The sequence below is a fragment of the Sinocyclocheilus rhinocerous genome, unplaced genomic scaffold (genome assembly GCF_001515625.1).
Source record: "Sinocyclocheilus rhinocerous isolate Xijiao unplaced genomic scaffold, SAMN03320098_v1.1 scaffold1654, whole genome shotgun sequence".
Lineage (NCBI taxonomy): Eukaryota > Metazoa > Chordata > Actinopteri > Cypriniformes > Cyprinidae > Sinocyclocheilus > Sinocyclocheilus rhinocerous.
The window spans coordinates 29,423-49,331 of NW_015639533.1; the positions used below are offsets into that span (position 1 = coordinate 29,423).

The window sequence follows — 19,909 nt, forward strand, 5'->3', positions numbered from 1 at the left end:
CCCTGCCAACCTCTGGGTAACCCTTTTCCCCCCACTCCTTATCTACTACAAGAAGATTTATTTAACCAAGATCCTAAAACAGCTTGTTTGGATGTTGTGGGATTTGGATGTAAAAAGCAAACAGAACCCATTATTTACTGACTATGCTGGATACAGTATATGAATGCCCTTTCAATTTCTGACATACTCCACAAGCTTGAGCTATTGCTGACAAGTGGACAAATGGAAGAGTAAAGGAATGTTTAACCCTCTGGGGTAGAGGTCTACACGGGGGACCCGACCCGGGATCCATACGGGTTCGGGGCTATATTTTAAATGGTCAGCCGGTTCCGGGTCGGGTCCCAATCTATTACTTCGGGTCCCAGGTCTGTTTAACAATGTGTGTAATACCCGAGTCGATCAGACTCGGAGAACACCCGGCCGTTATCAGAGTCAGTCAGCGCTGTGCGTGTGTTGTTTTGTAACTTTCAACTTGTAAAATTAGGTGGGGCCCTGGAGAAGTTTTGACATGCCCTGACATTTATGCTTTTTCAGTTGCTTATAAACATATAAATGGCTAATAATAAATGGCTGATAACACTGCAATCTGCACAAACTGGGCTACAATAATATGTGAGCAGCATGTATGTACATGATTGTGTTTTTGAGAAAGCAATGTTTATGCGTGGTTAGTGAAAAACGAAAAAACTTAAATCACTTGAATAAGGCCATAAAACACATACAGAACATTTGTTCACAAGACTTTTGAAAACTGGATCTTGTAGACTAGCGTTTTTGCTTCAAAATGATGTGAAAATTATCCTGTTCACTCATTCACAGAAAACAATAAATTCATTTAAATTTAAGTCACTTTTTGTATAGAAGGCCTGTATGCGAGGAGGCGTGAATGATCATGCATAATAGCAGAGGTGGACAAAGTACACAACTCTATTACTTGAGTGAAAGTACAGATACTGCTGGTCAAATATTACTCCATTACAAGTGAAAGTTGTAAAGACAGAGTAAAAGTACAGAAGTACTTGCTTTTAAAAGTACTTAAGTACCAAAAGTAAATTTCCTTTTTTATGTCAATGTTTTATTATTGTTGTATGTAATACTTGCAATACTTAATAGTATACTTAATTTAACTGTATATAAAAATACACCTTGCTACGTGTAGTACAATACTCAAGTAAATGTACTTAGTTACTGTCCGCCTCTGAATAATAGTGTGATTCACACCTGAGAAGACAAAGGCCCACATAATGAGCTGCATAATGAGCCTTTCAGTCAGGTGTGTGACAGAGGGATTTGCTACAAGAACACTGTTTAATGTTTTAAAACACTTACTGTGCAATAGAAGTGGGGCTGATACTTCACCGATACTGATGTTTCCTTTCACATAATCATGCTATGAGAACTTTTGGTTAACATTCAATATTATTATTCAGAATTATTACAATGTAATTTTCACGTTTTCTTACAAATAAGAAAATGATCGAAAATAATACAGTCATTAACATTAAGCATTTGCACTAAGAATTTGGCCATAAAATTTCACCCACATCATAGTGAATGTCCTGATTGAGACCTCTGAATTATATGTTGATAATTATTACTTAATTATTATGTTGATAGCTTATGCAATAATCAAAACAGCTAAAACTAAATACTGTAAACAAATGGTTCACTAACCATTCAGAGTAGTACTGATTACTGTAGGTGTGTATCACGCACAGAAAACAATGTACTGATAGACTTGGGGAAGCTATTAGACATTGTATACATTAGGTCTCTGGACTCAAGTAATTAAAATGTGTCTAAGTTAGTTTTTAGTTTTGTAATATGTATATATATATATATATATATATATATATATGAATACTTAATGTGACTGTAAGCTTTTAAATTGTGCTGAGAAACAAATTATTGCCTTAGGCCTCATGCAAGACTAAAAAAAGAGAAGTATGTTAAGGAAACATCTTAAACACTGAATGTGAAAATGAAAAGATAAATGCTTTTTGAAGTCAACACCCCCTGTGACTGATATAAATAAGGCATTCATTCAGAAGAGCACTGCATTCATAAAGAAAACTTCTGGTGATCATGGAGTCAAGAGCATCGTGTCTGCTGATGATCTGCTGTTTTATCAATGTTAGCAACCTTCATCCACTCATTCGTCCCAGTAATGGACTTGGCAAATGTCGGAAAAATTCAAGTTTGACAGCGCTGGAGGTTCTACCAGGAGGAGGCTGGGATAACCTGCGCAACATAGACATGGGCCGGGTGATGAATCTGAGCTATTCCCAGTGTCAGACCACAGAAGATGGTGTCTATCTCATTCCAGATGAAGTCTTTGTCATTCCACAGAAAGTGAGCGGAGTGGAAACAAACTCTGAGATCATCACGTCATGGCTGAACCAGACAAGCTCCACATCAAGCTCCATCAATGCAGATGTTTCCTTCCTCTCTGTGCTCAATGGAAAATACTCAGAAGAAAACCGACGTATGAAAACTCACCAAGTGAAAGATAATTCTGTAACATCACGGGTTCAAGTAGGTTAAAACCATATTGCATATTTTCCAGTTATTCACCTAAATTTTTTTAGGTCATGAAATACATGAAATGATATATTTATTGCATATATCTATATATATACAGTCATGGTCAGAATGATTGGTACCTTTAGTAAACATGAACAATGAAATCTGTGAAAATAAATCCTTTTGATCCTTTATTTTAAAAATGTACAAAAAAAATTATCTGTAAAATTAAATTTTAAAATGGGGTAAAATCTGAATCTTTTCTCTAATGCCTGATGAGTTTGGAGAACACCCGACAAGACATCAGAGACCATTCTTTTATAGAGAATCTCTCCAGATCTTTCAGATTCCAAGGTCCATGTTGGTGCCTTGGTGACAGTCATTTTCTATAGGGTTCGGGTCAGGGAACTGGAACGGCCATGGAAAAAGCTTCATTTTGTGCTCAGTGACACATTTTTGTGTTGATTTTGATGTTTGCTTTGGATCATTGTCCTGATGGAAGATCCAACCACAGCCTATTATAAGATTTCTAATAGAGGCAGTCAAGTTTAGCTTTTTTATCTGTTGGTATTTGATAGAATCCATGATGCCATGTATCTGAAGATGTATGTCCAGGACCTCCAGCAGAAAAATAGGCACACAACATTAAAGATAAAGCAATATATTTAATTATACACATGGGGTACATTTTACCCTATGTGTTTTACTTTTCTGAGGCTTTCTGACCCCAAGATTCAACTATTTCTGCAATTCTCCAGCTGTTATCCTTGAAGAGTATTTGACCACTCAAACCATCCATATCACCTTGCTTTAAGACAATATAGACACACAGGCAGATTTGTAACATTTTCTGTTGATTGGAATGGGGATTTTCAATGTTTTAGCTCTTTTCTTACAGCTACTTTCAAATTTGTGAAGGTCAACAATATTTTGCTGCACATCAGAACTATATTCTTTTGTTTTTCTCATTGTGATGAATGATTAATCGAATTTGGCCTTTGTGTTCCCTTATATTTATACTCCTGTGAGCCATAGCTGGATGTTCGTATTCATGTTCGTAGTCACCCTGGTGTGGTACAAAAATACAAATGCGAATGGGAATATACTCTGGGGATATTTTTCTCATAAGAATTTCTAGGGGTACCAACTTCTTTGATCATATTTACCAAGGGTACCAATAATTCTGACCACAACTGTATATACAAACAAGAGAGAGCTTTTAAGCACTCTGCTCTGTAACTTTGCTCATTTTCTGTATATAACCCACTCATAATTTGAATATTTTTCATTTTTCATGCTGATAAGTACACACGGTAAAAGTTGCGAGAGTGATGATTAAAATGCGGGACTGAATCTGAAATTCCTGTTTGACATTAGGTTAGGTTAGGTTACTTTATTCATACCCGCAGGTAAATTTGTCTTGCAGTAAAATGACAGTGACATCCATCCATAACACAAATTCATAAAACACATTTAAAAATATAACACAACAGATAACAAAAATATGATACAAGATACATGATATAAATTCTCCAAGACTCCCCCATCCTACAGCTTATTTAACACAGTTAAAACAGCGGGAACAAAGCTGTTTTTATATCGCTTTGTTTTACACCTTGGGATTAAAAACCTCCGCCCAGAGGGAAGAAGCTGAAACTCACTGTGCAAAGGGTGGGAGTCATCATTTAAAATAGAAGTAGACATTCGTTGCAACTGTCTGGTATACAACGATGTTGGATCCAACTGTGACTCACCCACCAATCGACTAGACCATTTATCTATCTGGTTTAAAGAATTTCTTGCTTTTAAAGATGTTTGACCAAACCATACAACCAGAGAAACCCAGAAGGTCACACATTTGAGCTTCAGTGTTTATTAATTGTTCAGTTAAAATTAAAATACATTGTTTAATAAAATAGAAATTTAAAAACATGTTAGAACAGTTCTGGATTATTTTATTATTATTATTATTATTATTATGAATATTCAATAATTTTGTGGCTTTTTTATATTGTAATCAATTTGATGATGCTCTATTCATAAAGTATTTATATAGCACATAATATTTAATATTATAATATTAAATATTATAATATTATATTATAAATATGATAATAAATATAATATATTGCTGAAAAGTTTTGAGTGTCTGTTTAAGAGAAACATGGTTAAAATCGCCAAGAACAAAGTTAGGTGCATCCGGTGAGATCGACTGCAATCTCTGTACTACATCAAATATAGTGATAACCAAAGCAATGGGTGTGACAAAAAAAATCTGATGTCAAATCTGTGTAGTAAGTCTTGCAGTACAACAAGTCTTGCAGCACTTGTTTTATCTGTAATGTGTTTCTCTGTTATTTTATTACTTTCATTTGATCTTCTTAGTTCAGTGTTTACATAATTTAAGAATATTTGAAGGCTGCATGCTAATGTTTGAACTAATTATTTAAAAAACAAAAATCAGGGTTCCTCGAAGGTGAGTTTGATTAGGGTTTGACCTAAACTTTGCAGGGCAGTGGCCCTCTAGTTCCAGATTTGAGTAACCCTGACACAAATTTATATTTATGCATTTTATTTGTAATTATTAACAGCATTAACTATTAACTAATTGTATTTATTTTATTTGTTATTTTTATTTTCAAATTGATTGGTAAAGAGAACTTTTAATTTTACTTAACATCTTTTACTTTACTACATTCAGATAAAAAAAAAAGTATTTTCTTCTCTTGGTTATTTTTCTCAGGTCCGTAACCATCTGTATACAGTAAAGGCGTATCCTGACTTCACTCTGGACTCCCGCTTTGCTCAACAGGCAGTGGAAATTGCAGATGCCATCGAAAACAATCAAACTCGTCAAGCAACATATCTGTCAGAGAAACTCATTCTTGATTATGGCACCCATGTCATCACAAGTGTTGATGCTGGTGCCACTTCGGTGCAAGAGGACTATTTAAAAAAGTCTTTTGTGTCCAGCAGTCAGTCAGACATGTCTTCTATTTCTGCATCAGCAGGACTTAACTTCTTTGACAAACTTAAATTTGATATTAGCAGCAAAGAATCTCAAGAAAGCTCTGAAATCCGGGGGTATCAGAGTAATGTTGCATATTCTTTAATGCAGAGCCATGGAGGAGCTTTATTCTACCCAGGCATCACTCTGCAGAAGTGGGAAGAGAGTACACTCAATAATCTGGTGGCTATTGACCGCTCTGGGCTACCGATTCACTATTTTCTGAATCCAACTACATTCCCAGACCTCCCAGTACCAACAGTAAATAAAATGGCTTCATCAGTTCGTCAGGCTGCAGAGCAATACTATGAAGTAAACAAACGTCCAGGGTGCGTTAATCCAGATTCCCAAAATTTTAACTTCCAGGCAAACATAGATGATGCTTCCTGTGAGGGTCCAATCACCAATCTTAGCTTTGGTGGCATTTACCAAACATGCGTTTCATTGAAATTAGATGGAAATGTAATCTGTGGTGAAACAGCACAGAAAAACCCAGCTACTGGTGATTATTCTTGCCCTCCATATTACTATCCCACTTTATTACACTCTGAAATAGTACAACAAGGTTATAATATTCATGAATGCTATACATATTCTGAAGATTGTGGTTTCCTTGATTTGTCTTCTTGTGAGCAAATAACATGTAATGATTTTTACCATGTCCGTCAAGCAAAAGTGGACACCTACTGGTGTTCTGCAACTCAGAAAATCCCTGAATACTCTGGCTACCTCTTTGGAGGTCTATACGGACCATCTTTACAAAACCCACTGACCAAATCCAACAGCTGTCCTCCAAACTACTTTGCTCAAAAGTTCTTGTCTAATGGCATGATGGTTTGTATGAGCAATGATTATGAGGCCGGAACAAGATTCTCTGTGCCTTTTGCTGGTTTCTTCAGCTGCCAATCTGGCAACCCTCTTGCAAAGGGTCAAAATCGCTGTCCACCTCAGTTCAGCCAACATCTTGCTGCCATTAGTGATGGCTGTCAGATATTGTACTGTGTCCAGTCCGGTGTGTTCACTGGTGGTCAGTTAAAACCTGTCCACCTCCCACCATTCACAAGCCCACCGCTGGTTGGCATGATTGCAACAAACACTGTAGCTGTAATGACAGAAGGTGATCGTTTTTGGGTGAGAGTTGGAGAAACAAAGATGTGGAGACTGGCAAAGCCTGGTGAGCTCAACCGAAAGAAAATGGCATCAGTGTTTGACACACCATCTTCACAGATGTCTGGAGGAGAAAAGGCTGGTGTAGCTGTCGGTGTAATCGTTCTGGTTGCTCTTGTGGTTGCAGGAACAGTGTTTTTAATGAAAAAAAGGGGATCTTCTGGCCTCAGAGTAAGCAGAGGGTATCAGGAGCTTTAGAATGAGGCCAGAATTAGTTAGTTGGCGTAGATTGAACATAACAGAACAGTAAGGGGGAGATGAATTAAAACACCATTAGCATAATAATCTTTTCTAAATATTGTTTTCTACTTATTTGTTTACCCTTAAAGGGGTCATTGAATGCCCATTTTACACAAGTTGATATGATTCTTTAGGGTCTTAATGAAAAGTCTATAACATACTTTGGTTAAAATTTCTCAATGGTAGTGTAAAACAACACAGTTTTTACCCTGTCAAAAAGAGCTCTGTTCACAGCGACCCATTTCGGTGCATGTCTCTTTAAATGCTAATGAGCTCTGCTCACCCCGCCCCTCTCTTCCGTGGGGTGACGAGATGTTCTCTCTGAGACTGTAAACTTTAGCCGCAGAACTTGCTAACTAGCCCATTATTAGGAACGGCGATTTGCAAAGATTCATAAAAAACCTTATACTCACTTCTTCTGTAGGTGAAGCTATATCATGACTGATTCGTGCAAACATAGATGCATTTAAGTAGATCTGGGGGTGCATTCCCTTCAAAAAAAAAAGTAATCTTCAATGGCTCAGAAGTCGGGAGTAAATGACGACTGCTATGTTCATTATTACATCCAACAACAAAACACCTCAGTCGCTTAGGAGCCATTCTTGTCAACTCCTGCTCTGGCTTCGAAACAATGGTGGACCGATGACGGGTCTGTGCTAAAACGGCAATGTCAGTCAACAATCGTGGGAGTGGCCTGGGTCTGTGTGAACACAGCCAAGAATCTGAGAATGGCTTGATCTGAAAAAGGGGTTATGATTTTGGGGGATTAAAAAAAAAAACACTGGGTGATTTTATCATTATAGGGTGGTTGTGTACAGACACTGCCAACACACATTTATGTTCAAACGCCATGTAAAAGTGAATTTGGCATCCAATGACCCTTTAAAGAAGTATAGTTGTGATCCATGTTTCTAATCAGCTGAATTATAATCTAAATAAACACTCAGTAATAATTCATTGTCATGATTATTGTTTTATTATTTGATGGTAGTAATAACATTTAATTTATTAATAAAATCAGTTAACCAGAACTGAACTGGTCTGAGTTACTGCAATGTATATGAAAATTCTTAATATTAAATAAATGATTATTGCTGCTTTTTATGATCTCTTTTTTAACTTCCAGTTTTTGTTTTGTTTTTAATTAAAATAAACACAGTTGCATGTTAAATGTTAAAAGCACAAGAGTAAAGATGGGTTTTTAACAGTTTTAAACTCAGACACCGTCATGTAGTAATGGATCAGCAGTGTTGGGAAGGTTACTTTGGAAATCTAATAGGTTACATATTACAAGTTACCCTATTTAAAGGGGTCATATGATGCGATTTCAAGTTTTCCTTTCTCTTTGGAGTGTTACAAAAGTGTAACTACTTCAATTAGATTTTTAAAGTAATATAACTGTTTACATTTCATTACTTTTTGATTAGGCCTACATTTCTAAATTTCTAACGAATGTTTTCAACTGTCAAACATTTAAACCAGGCAGGGTAAACTCAACACTGATTACTGTCAGACCTTCAAAATCCTTCATCACTTGAAGTCTGGACTCTTGTTGTTAAAGTGTTTCTTGTGTGTTTTGTAGTCAGTTTGTAGTCCGTATGTTCATTGGTACCCCTTGATTAGTCTCCCCAGGTGTATTGTGTTATCTTGTTAAGCTTGTTACTTGTTCCCCCGGTTTCACAGACAAGGCTTAAACCTAGTCCCAGACTAATATGTAAGTCTGAGCTGTTTCAGCTGAAAGAAACTTGCACTGATTGATCTTAAAATATATCAATGCCTTTTTTTGTCTCAGGATGGACACCAGTAATGTTTTTTTCTAAGGCACGTTTATAAAAATTACTTAAATGTCCTAATTGAAATATGTGCTAAACCTGACTAAAGCTGGGCTCACACTGTGTAATTTTTTAAAAGTCCTTTAGGATTGTACTTGTCAGACTGTACGAACATGATGATCATGTCACACTGTGGGATCTCAGTTGTCATTAATGTCAGACTGTACGACAGTCAAGACACGTTAAAAACGGGTGCGTGCAAGAAAACTTGTCCGGAGTTTTACCTTATCAACCCATACACGTTCAGTGACTGCGAGCTGCATTGCACGCGGGGCTGTAATGTTGGCTATCATTAAAAGTATATGAATGGCGGCAATACCGGCGTATTTAAGAAGAATGTAAGTGTAAGCAGCACTACACACCCACATGAAACAGCAGCGCAACCGGTGTTTATCATAGCAGAGGCAACGTATCCGTGAGCGGAGGACGAGAGCACCGGAGTTTATGCGGTTAGAAGAAATCTAATCTCTACCATTAATTCTGATCATGGCTTGTCTTGAAAAACGAAGACAGTTTGACGTTCGTCGTAGGAGAAGTCACACTGCAGGACTGTGCGCCAAATCTTCTGACACTGGTAAAATTTGATTGCAACGGCCATTAATCGGCTGTCGGTGAACATGTCAAACTAATGATCAAAGACTACATATTTTAGCCTAGGATTATAGGAATATTTTAGGATTTTCAAAATTAGTCTCAGAAAACCAAATCGTAGCCAAAATCATACAGTTTGAGCCGGGCTTTAGTCTAAGCCCTGTTTGTGAAACCAGGCTCTTGTGTGTTTATTCCCGTGTTTCCATTGTTCACTTGTCAGTCATTGTCTTTGCTTGGATGTTGCTTTGGTTGTGTTTACTTTGTTCTCCCCATGTTTAGATTACCCCTTGTTTTATTAATAAACTACACTGCCTGCACTTGGATCCTGCCTCTCCTCTTCCCTGCATCGACTGCAACTTGGGAAAGAAATCAGTGAAATCTGTATGTGTGACTGTGTGTGTCTGCTCTTCATTTACCAAAAATCAAACTGGACAATAAAGCAACAGATAAAGTAGCCCACACCACACATCAGTCATGAGATTTTTACATTTCCAGCACTGGAATGCATTTTTATCACTCGCCATGGTGGCAACTCTCAGACAGGTTATGTAATACCGTTACATGTAACTAGTTACTCCTCAACACTGTGGATCAGTAACTAATGTAAAGAACGTTGCATAGGTGTGATCCCATTTGCGACTGCCCATGAGCAAACGAGCAGCCACATTTTGGGCTAGCTGAAGTCGATGAATAAAAAAAAAGGCATCCCATAATACAGTGAGTTACAATAATCAAGTTGAGTTGTAATGAAGGTGTGAATTACAATTTCAAAACTATTCTTGCTTAGGAAAGCAATTGCCAATTGTCAAAGGCGATAAAAGCTAAAACCAACAGTGGTATTAATTGTTTGTCACGCTTTAGGCCACTATCTTCAATAAAACCCATATCCTTGGTATATGAAAAACAATATGGAGTAAGGGCGTACTCACACTAGGCATGGTTGCCTTGTACCAAGCCCGAGCATGATTCTCCCCCCTCCCCATTCAACCCACTGGCCTGCACTCACATTGCATATCAGTGCAATGTAACGCTGGCCTGCACTCAAACAGCACTTAAAGTTTTTGATTTGAAAATAGGAAGAAAAGAATTTTTGCTAATAGAACGTCTAATAGATTAATCACTTATGTAGTCCAGCGATTTTCATTGTTTTAATTGTGTTGCAAGTATCAGAACATAACTACAGAGGCAGAGGACACTGATGCAGGAATTTACAGCTTTACTCGCACACTACAATTATTGTTCATCAATAAGGTGAGAACCATATCCGTTATAAACCTAAGCATGCCCAAATGTATTGAAAAATGCAATATCCAAATACAGTAATGAAGATGTTTGTTATCATAATGTAGCGAATCAGCTCATAGGGAAATATGAATAATTAATCATAACTAGTTATAATTAATTATAAATATTTAGATCCGCTGTAGATATTTACTTGACCTCTCAGGGTCAACTGTCTGTCAATTCTAAGAACGTTAATTTCCTGGTTAAAGGAAATAACTTTCTTACTGTACAACTCTACACAGAGCTTGTAGCATAAATCTGCATGATTAAGTGACTCCAGTTACAAAAATAAACAATGAACAACGTCGAGTGTGATACAAGTAAGACTTTATTAAATACATAAACACTTAAACTAGTCTAACACACTTAATGATGACACTAGAGCACACAAAAGTAGTAGCTGTCAACAAACTAGACTTTGGGGGTCAAGAGTGTTCAGGCATGGTTCAGATCTCCTAGTGTGAGTACAAGTCAACAGTACTCAGCTCTTTCTCATTTGACCCAAACAAAATGATTTGTGTTTTGTCATCATTTAGGTGCAGAAGAAATTTTCAAATCTTGGAGACAGGCTATTCATTGTTTTATGGTGGACTTGCCATTGTGTTTTTATGGTATAGTTGGGTATCGTCAGCATAGCAGTGATTAGACCAAATATCCTAAAAATTTAACCAATAGGTAACATGTACAATGAGAACAATACTGTTGCCAAAATCAAGAGAGAAGAGAAGAGAAGAGGAATGCTTACCAAGACTTACTGAGAATCTCAAAAGTGCAATGCCTCACCAATGTAGTGCTCTAAGCGATAAGACGCAAGCTTATTCTACAAAAATTTTAACCTTATTAATTATGCTAATTATTAAAAAGTAGATTAGCACCCCCAAGACTACACACTTTGAAAAACAGCTTTTTCTGACAAACCCCTTTCAGGTCTTGGATTCTCTATTAATAAGCTAATGTCCTGAGTCAAGGCATGTCCAAACCCAATGATCATACCACAGATTTCTTCCTTTGATTGATATTTGTAGGCTGCATAGTTGTATCCTTCATATCCATCTTATGTGTTAGATTTCAGGACAGTTTAGCTAAAAAATTAAAATGCCATCTGAAGGTTGCAGTTGGTGGTCAGTTTGTATGTAAATGCATGTTTTTGACCAACTTTTTCATGCATTTTTATGTTGTTTTATGGTTAATTATTTTGTCATAGGAGTCAGTCCAAAATTGGCTTAATTCATGTGCAAACACTGCCTATGCCTGAGTAAGCTTTCGGACGTAGACAAAATGTGCGGCGTTGGGGGTGTCCCAGGAACAGGGTTGAAAAACACTGGTCTAATATATCCAGACACACCTTAATTTAAAGCTATATTCTGACAAAATGTTTATGTTGAGCACAATTTCCAGCATTTTATACATTCTTTATGATGGCAGATAAAACAGCATATATCTCTGAGGAGGCAATTCCCGAAAGGGAGAATCCCAAATGCATGCTTGTTTGATATACACCCTTTAAACATCAGGAAACCCAGAAGAACCTCATTTGGTGCTTCTGATCTCTCAAATTAGTAGACTTTTCACTTATGCTAACATTATGGCACTTCTGGGATGTGAAAGATGCCCCCGTTTTTTAATATCCTGTTAGAATCTAGATCTTGTGAGAGTCATGTGACTAACTGTTAGCTAAGAGATCTTCTAAAGTGCCAGGAATCATTTCAACAATGACAGAATTTCCAGGTCTGAAAAAACGGATGTTCGATGGTCACACGACACTCACAAGACCCACACAGCTGATATTACCTTATATCATCAAATAGGCATTTAACAAAATGGGCACTGATAAAAGGACATCAGGACCTAGTCCAGCGCCACCCATTACCTTCAGAGTGGGGGAGCTGGACTTCATTTGGCTCTGCAGTGAGCCAAATGGGCCATATGGGTTTCATAAACTCTTCATACTTTTTGTGTAGTGAGATAAGACCTCTATTGCTGCTGCTGATATGAATAAAGTGTGACAGGACTGTAAAAGGATGTAGCCTGTTCTCAAAGAAGGTGAAAATCATTCAACAAACAGAACAGATTAGTAAATCTTGCACACGATGTACTTAAAACAGGTAACAAATGAGTAAATTGTGCTCAAGATTTACTTAAAACAAGGTAACAAATTAGTAAATCGTGCTTATAATTTACTTAAAACGAAGTGACAAATTAGTAAGTCGTGGGAACGAATTGTTAATTCATGGCCATGATATAAAGATTTTTTCCTGCATGTCATGAGGCTCTGTATCTATAATTTATGGTTATAAAAAAATAAATAAAAAAAACAGGAATGAATCATATGATTATTTAATATATGAAACATTTGGGTAATACCACACCCTCCTACCACTAAGATGGAGGACATAATGAGGTTCATCTTGTAAATTGTGACCTGTAGGTTTGATAGAGTTTGTGTGCGCTGACACTTACCTCCATCAGTAGTCATGTCCTGTTCCAGTTTCAGCTTCTCCTGTCCCACACGGAGCATGCAGGCCTCAACCAAATCTCTACTGATGAGCTTGATCACCTGCACTGTTCTGCAATGCAAAAACATTATCAGGAACTAAATTCCCTTCTTTATGGCAATCTCCATTTCCTTTTGATTATACTAACCTGGTTTGCCCCATTCGATGACAGTGGTCCTCTGCTTGTTTATCATTGAATGGATTGCAATCAATGTCATGCAGTATAACTGTGTTTGCAGAGGCGAGGTTGATTCCCTGCCCCCCAGCCCGAGTCGACAGGAGGAACACAAAGACCTCACGATTTGTATTTTATTTGTTGATGAGACCAATCCTAGAGAAGTTAAAATGTTTGAATAAGACTTAAGATTTGTTTAGACAGGCAGCAAAACTGACTAACTGAACAAAGTAGCAGCATAACTGAAGGCGTTTCATTACTTGCAAAGTGACAGTGAAGTCAGTCCGAAAGATCAAATCTAAAAAAATAAATAAATAAAAAAACAAATCTGATTTGAGTGCAGTGCCACATATTTTGATCCCTATGTCCTGAATCTCATTAATCTTGAACTTGCACTTCATCCTCACTCCCTTATGCAAAGTCTTGTGAGAACCCTCCCCCACTGCACAGCTGAAAAAAAATTCCAAATCAAACCATTCATTGGATGAAATAAAGGAAGAAGAAAAGGCCTAAAAGGAAGACATTCCTTGCCAAACGCCACGTTTCCACAAGGCGTGTCTTCTCAGCATTAGCAGGATGCCAGAAAGTGACATTGCAGCAATAGAATTTCATGAAAACAAAGTATTTTCGAGAGAAGAACAGAGAAAATGACTTTTATGAGGTTTATCAATATTGTGGCGTAACAGCTTTAACAGACTGGTGCATGAAATCTACTCGGTTGGTAAGATTTATGAGCTGTTATTTTGAACAGTTTACATGCTTTAGCAGATTTCAATGCTTCAATAAATAAATAAATCCATAATTAAGTAAAGCCTTTTATTTTACAGTAATATTCAAATTATTAAAATATCAATATTTTTATGACCATAAAAACAAGGCTGTTTAAACTCTGCATGCATATTATATTTTTTCCATCTTAAAACAAATTAAATAACACATGTGATTCCTCTGGATATTCCTTTTTAGACATCACCATGAAGACAAATCAGTGTGTTTTCCCCATGTTTCTCTGCATTTCTCTGATCTTGACACACTGGGACACAAGTTCAGCTTGCCACATAGGCTCTCATGATGAATGTGAACAAGCCCCATTTGTACCTGGTTACAACCTGGCGGGCGAAGGCTTTGATGTTGTCAGGATGCGCCGTAAAGGTGCCTTTTTGATCAATGTCAAGTCACACATGGATAATGGAACTTGTACAGTCTGCAAGAACCGCTTTCAGGGAGGGCAGATGCAGAAACTTCCCTCGGTTGTGAGGGACTGGCGTTCCTTCAGCCGCTGCAGCAATCAGCTTTCTAGTGCTCTTCATCATTCTGTCAACTCCCTAATGAAGAGTTCAACATCATTCATCAATAAATGGGAAATTGACCTTAGCCTGGATGACATAGGAAGGGTAATTTTGGGAGGGAGCCATTCAGATATTGCTCAGTTTGCCCAATATCAGAATGCAATGGATAAGGCAACATTTGCCCTCCATGAGCACAGTTGCACATATTACAGGCAAGTCCATGAGTTCATGACTCCTTGATGTTTTGTGTTGCAGTGGGCCAACAGAACAACGGACTGTGAAGACCAGACCATCTCTCAATATCTCTGAACATGCATACAACCTTTCTAGATGATTAGGATAATTGTATAAAAGTGGCTACATGGATCTATGTCCAAAACATACAGTAATATATAATTTAGGTATTAGCACATGATTATTCATGAACTCTTCTTGTGAAGTGATACCCAAATTATCCTACGCATTCTTGGTACTATACCAAGATGAGAACATTGGGAAATCCTCTTTAGCTCTATATGTGTGAGGTGCAAAAAGTATTTGGACACTTAAAGCCACACTTAGGTTAAGTTTACACGACAACATGATAAAAATGGAAAAGTTTGTCCTTTGCGTTTTTTGAGAGGTCAAAAACGCCTTAAAACGCTGTATTATGCATAACAGGCCAGTAATTGGCAATGATACTTTTAAAGAAACACCACGCAAATCTGTAATACACGTGCAGATGTCACCATTTTCACAAATTTGAATTTTTGTGTTTTAGAGGAAGACTTGCAATTTGAAATACGTTTTCAAAAGTTTCAGTTCTCAGAGCCCCAAAACACCGTTGCCTCATAAATAAATGGCCAAAATGCATAAGTTTTCTTTAATTGAAAATGGTGTTGTGTAAACACCCCCTCAGAAATGTCTGATTCAGGGGTGTCAAGCTCGGCTGCTGTAGGGTCACAGTCCTGCAGAGTTTAGCTCCAACACACCTATGTTTAGTTTTCAAGTAAATCTAAAGACCTTGATTAGCTGCTACAGGTGTTTAATTAGAGTTGGAGCTGAAGGGCTGTGGGTCTCCAGGAACTGAGTTTGACATCTTTGGTTTAATAAATTGCATGGATAACAAAATGTCAAAACAAGTGGAATCTACACACAATTAATGCAAATAAGTACTTTCCTTTGACTTAATTGGGTAAAATAACACTGAAAACCAAACATAAGGAAGTTTTATTTTAAAAACCACATTTACAGAATGCTGACACATAACTACTTATTTTTTCCATTTGCAGTTACAGAGTTACAGACCACCCAGAGCTCAGCACTGAATTCTCAAAACATCTCCAGCGACTTCCGACACAATATGATGTCAAAACAAAACCCCTGTACCGAAGAACTATAGATACTTACGGCACTCACTACATACGTCAAGTCCATCTGGGAGGGCGAGTGAGGCGAGTCACGGCTTTTCGAACTTGTCTTGCAACCCTGAAGGGCTTCTCAGAGACCGATATCGAGAACTGCCTGAACATAGAGTTAAAGATTACGTTGGGGTTCCTTCCAGCTAATGCCATGCTTTCCAACAAATGCTCTCAAATCCTTAAAGATAACATAGGCATGGGATTCTACCAGGGCTTCATGACACACAAGATAGAGGTGCTGGGAGGTGAGAAATACTTTCCAGACCTAGTTTTAAACCAAAGCCCAGCTGAAGCATACTCAAACTGGGTGAAGAGCTTGCATGACAATCCGGAAGTCATATCATATGCAATTTTCCCTCTTTATCATCTGGTGGCTGATCCTGAGGTTAGTGCCAATCTGAAGAGTGCAATAACAGAGTATATAGAAGAAAACATGTTTTCTGTAGATCAAAAGGAGAATCAAGAATGCTCACAAACAGCAAATCTAGACCACAACTGCTGTCCTATGCTAGCCGGCCATGGCAAGTTAGTAGTGTTTGTTCTAGGTGCCACAGGAATGAATGAAGATTACTTCTCAGCCACTGATGGTTTTGTGAAAATCTGGTACAATGGTATATATAGGGAGACTGAGGTGGTTATGAACGATAATGATCCAGAATGGTACACCCTTTTTAATTTTGGATCAATTGAGTTTGGTCATGAACTCATATTTGAGGTTTGGGACAGTGATGTAAAATTTGATGATTTTGTGGGGAGATGTGTGGTCAGACCTGAACATGGATCTCATTTACGCAGCTGTTCATTACAGAGAGGCATCTTTTATTTCGCCTACCACGCTTCTTGTGATGCTCACTTGACAGGCCCCAGGTGTAGCAGATATTCACCACAAACTTAAGACCTACACTGTAAGGAATGTTTCTGCATATTACTTTTACATAATTAAATTTAGTGCATTTATGGAAAATAGGGTTACATTTGCAAACTCTCACATTTTCATTATTAATTAGGGGTCCAAGCAGCAAACGTGCTTGCACCCTATGTATTTGTAAGGATTTTCTTATTAATAGGGGCCAAGCCCTCTCTTGTAATAGTGTTTTTTTTATTATTATTATTCATCTTCCGCCATGGAAGTCTATGGTAACCCATAGCTCATATCTCAAACCCACTAGTGCCACAACAGCTCAAAATGTATCTTTTTAGCTTAATACTTTTGAACCATAAGGACTAGGAACAAAATATTTTTTTTAAATTTAAAAATTATTCTTCAAATTCCTTCTAGACCAATGCTCTTGTATTCACAAAAAATAAAAAAATGACAGACCATGCTGACAAATAGTTATGGAATTCAAGTAGATTATTCTTGATTAGTCTCTCCACAATGCTTTAGTGTATTGAGACAGAACCTGGTAACTGTCACCATAAGCATGACCTGATAATACATGCATCACTAATGCCACCTAGTTGTAAGGAAATATGATTTTTTTTTTTACTATAACATTTATCTACGTACGTTTATATGCCTACAGTATTTACAGGATTATTACATTTTATTATGTCATGTATCACAATGCAGCTGTACAAGCTAATACAAATGGAATGAAATGAATTCAAATGAATGTTTCATGTTCATTTGCTTTGACAAGTAATCTTGTATTGTATTGTGAGCAGTGATAACACATCAAAAGCAAAAATATACAATTCCTTTATATGTTATCTGAGTTGTAATGCATCTGTTCTTCAGGTGACAGAAATTTGAGTGACTAGGGTGTGTACTGTTTACTTACAAGATTGATAGCCTACTCAGAGACAAGTCATACTTCTCCAATACTTCCAAAGATTCTCTTCTTAATATTACTTATTCATCATTGCCATTAAAATATGTCCCAAAAACTTTCAAACTGCTGCATTTGATACCATCAACCACAACATACTTTTGAATAGTCTCAAAAATCATGTTGGCATTAGTGAAATTGCACTGACATGGTTCAAATCGTACTTATCCGAGCATCATCAATTTGCAGCAGTGAATCAAACTGTATCATCATAAGTTCAGTATGGCTCAATTCTAAGACTTTGCTTTTCACCCTGTACATGCTACCCTTGGAAAGTAATATTATGCTGATGATACTTAGTTCTACATTTCTTCACAGCCTGACGAACCAATTCACAAAAACGGAGGACACTGTTGACAAAAAAAAAAAAAAAAATCTGAAGACTAGCAATTTCCTATAGAACACCCTCTAACACTTGATGGCTGTCAAGTCTACATTCTCAGTTCGGAACTTGGGTGTGCTATTTGAAAGCAATCTTTCATTAGAAAGCCACATTTCTAACATTTGTGAAACTGCATTTTTCAGTCTTAAAAAATACATTGCGACATATGCTCTCAATGTCAAATGCAGAACAGTTAATTCATGCATCAACGACCTAGATTATTGCAATGCTGCCCTGAAGGCTTAATAAACAAACTCTGGCTGGTCCAAAACACAGCAGCTAGAATTCTTACTACAAGTAAGAAGTATGACCATATTTGCCCAGTTCTGTCAACACTGCTCTGGCTCCCTTTTAAACTTTGCATACATTTTAAAATCTTGATGCTTATATAAAAAGCCCTTAATGATTTAACTCCTCAGTACCTTTGCAAGCTCTTGTCACATTATAGTGCTTCATGTCCCCTGCAATTTTAAAATTCTGGCCAGTTGAAAATACCTAGAATACCAAAAATGATTGCAAGTGGTAGATAGGCTACTTTTCCTAGCATCGTTCAAAAGGTAGGCACACTCCATCTGTTTAAATCTAGATTAAACACTCATCTCTTTAACCCGGCATCAGTGGTGGAAAGAGTACTGAAAATTTGTACTTACGTACAAGTACTGTTACATTGCTGAAATAATACTCAATTAGAAGTAAAAGTACTGGTGTCAAAACAGTACTTAAGTAAAAGTACAAAGTACTCCTCTCAAAAACTACTCAGAGTACTAGTTACTATTTAGTCGGCGATATTTAATGAATTACCAAAAAAATATTCATTCATATCAAAGATCTATGTGGATGACAGCTACTTTGAACAAAACCCAATTTATCTTATTGACAAAGTATGTGAATTAGTGGTCATGATACAGGAATTTCTAACTTCAATACCTTGAAAAATATCAATATCAAAGTACCCGTGAACTGGAAGTTGCAACTGACTTCAGTGTTGTGATGTATTTCCAAGTGAAATGGAATATTGAATAAAGGGCGGGGTTTTATTTTGGTGCACCTTCACTCCACCTCTTGCTCATAGCAGATTCATGGTTGGATAGAAGTGGTTAAAGGGTTAGTTCACCCAAAAATGAAAATTAGCCCACAAATAAGTCACCCTCAAGTCATCCTAGGTGTATATAACTTTCTTCTTTCAGACGAATCCAGTCGGAGTTGTATAAAAAATTGTCTTGTAAGAAAAATATCCATATTCAAAACATAATAATCACTTTAAAGTAGCTTGCGCTTAATGTTGTACACAGAAGCAGTTCCGGGGGATGACGTATGAGGTCGGCTTTGCGCAATCGCCGCTCAGAAGTGACGCACGCGGAAGCACAGGGGAGAGATCAAAACAAAACAACAGTCACTAATTAGAAGTACAAAATGAGGATTTGTAAAGAAGAATGTCGGAGGATTTCGATATATGCCAAGAGGAGACTGGTTTTCCTTTGCTAAAGTAAGGAAACTTTGCTTCCTTTGCTCCTGTTAACAAACGTTGGATTTCACAAGACTCACCGGCGCATGCGCAACGCTGAACTTATACGTCATCCGCCCGTGGCTGCTTCTGTGTATAACTGTTGGCGCAAGCTACATTAAAGTGATCATTACGTTTTGAATATGGATATTTTTTTTACAAAAACGCATCGATTCGCTACAGGAGGC

The 19,909-nt window shown here is 37.2% G+C and overlaps 3 protein-coding genes across 5 annotated transcripts in view; 2 read left to right on the top strand and 1 right to left on the bottom strand.

Annotated features, from left to right (window-relative positions):
• The first annotated feature begins 2,085 nt into the window (after positions 1-2,085).
• On the top strand, positions 2,086-6,942 carry LOC107751428 (macrophage-expressed gene 1 protein-like). The gene is made up of 2 exons (XM_016567155.1): positions 2,086-2,535; positions 5,267-6,942. The coding sequence occupies exons 1-2, from the start codon at positions 2,086-2,088 to the stop codon at positions 6,893-6,895; spliced, it is 2,079 nt and encodes a 692-aa protein (XP_016422641.1). The 3' UTR covers positions 6,896-6,942.
• A 6,219-nt stretch (positions 6,943-13,161) lies between these two features.
• smarcad1a (SNF2 related chromatin remodeling ATPase with DExD box 1a) overlaps positions 13,162-19,909 on the bottom strand; it is a 22,517-nt gene continuing 15,769 nt past the window's right edge. Inside the window, exons 21-22 of the transcript XR_001641240.1 lie at positions 13,288-13,470; positions 13,162-13,211 (exon numbers count right to left, since the gene is read on the bottom strand). The gene's annotated coding sequence lies outside the window, so the exon portion shown is untranslated. The remainder of the gene's footprint in view (positions 13,212-13,287; positions 13,471-19,909) is intronic.
• Positions 13,857-17,480, top strand: LOC107751430 (perforin-1-like). 3 transcript variants are annotated; one of them, XM_016567158.1, is made up of 3 exons: positions 13,857-14,035; positions 14,281-14,815; positions 15,875-17,480. In XM_016567158.1, exons 2-3 carry the CDS (start codon positions 14,289-14,291, stop codon positions 16,896-16,898), a joined length of 1,551 nt encoding a protein of 516 aa, XP_016422644.1. In that variant the 5' UTR covers positions 13,857-14,035; positions 14,281-14,288; the 3' UTR covers positions 16,899-17,480. The 3 variants fall into 3 exon arrangements, with proteins under 3 accessions (XP_016422644.1, XP_016422645.1, XP_016422643.1); XM_016567159.1 differs by having other exon boundaries at positions 13,857-14,031; XM_016567157.1 differs by having other exon boundaries at positions 13,857-13,975.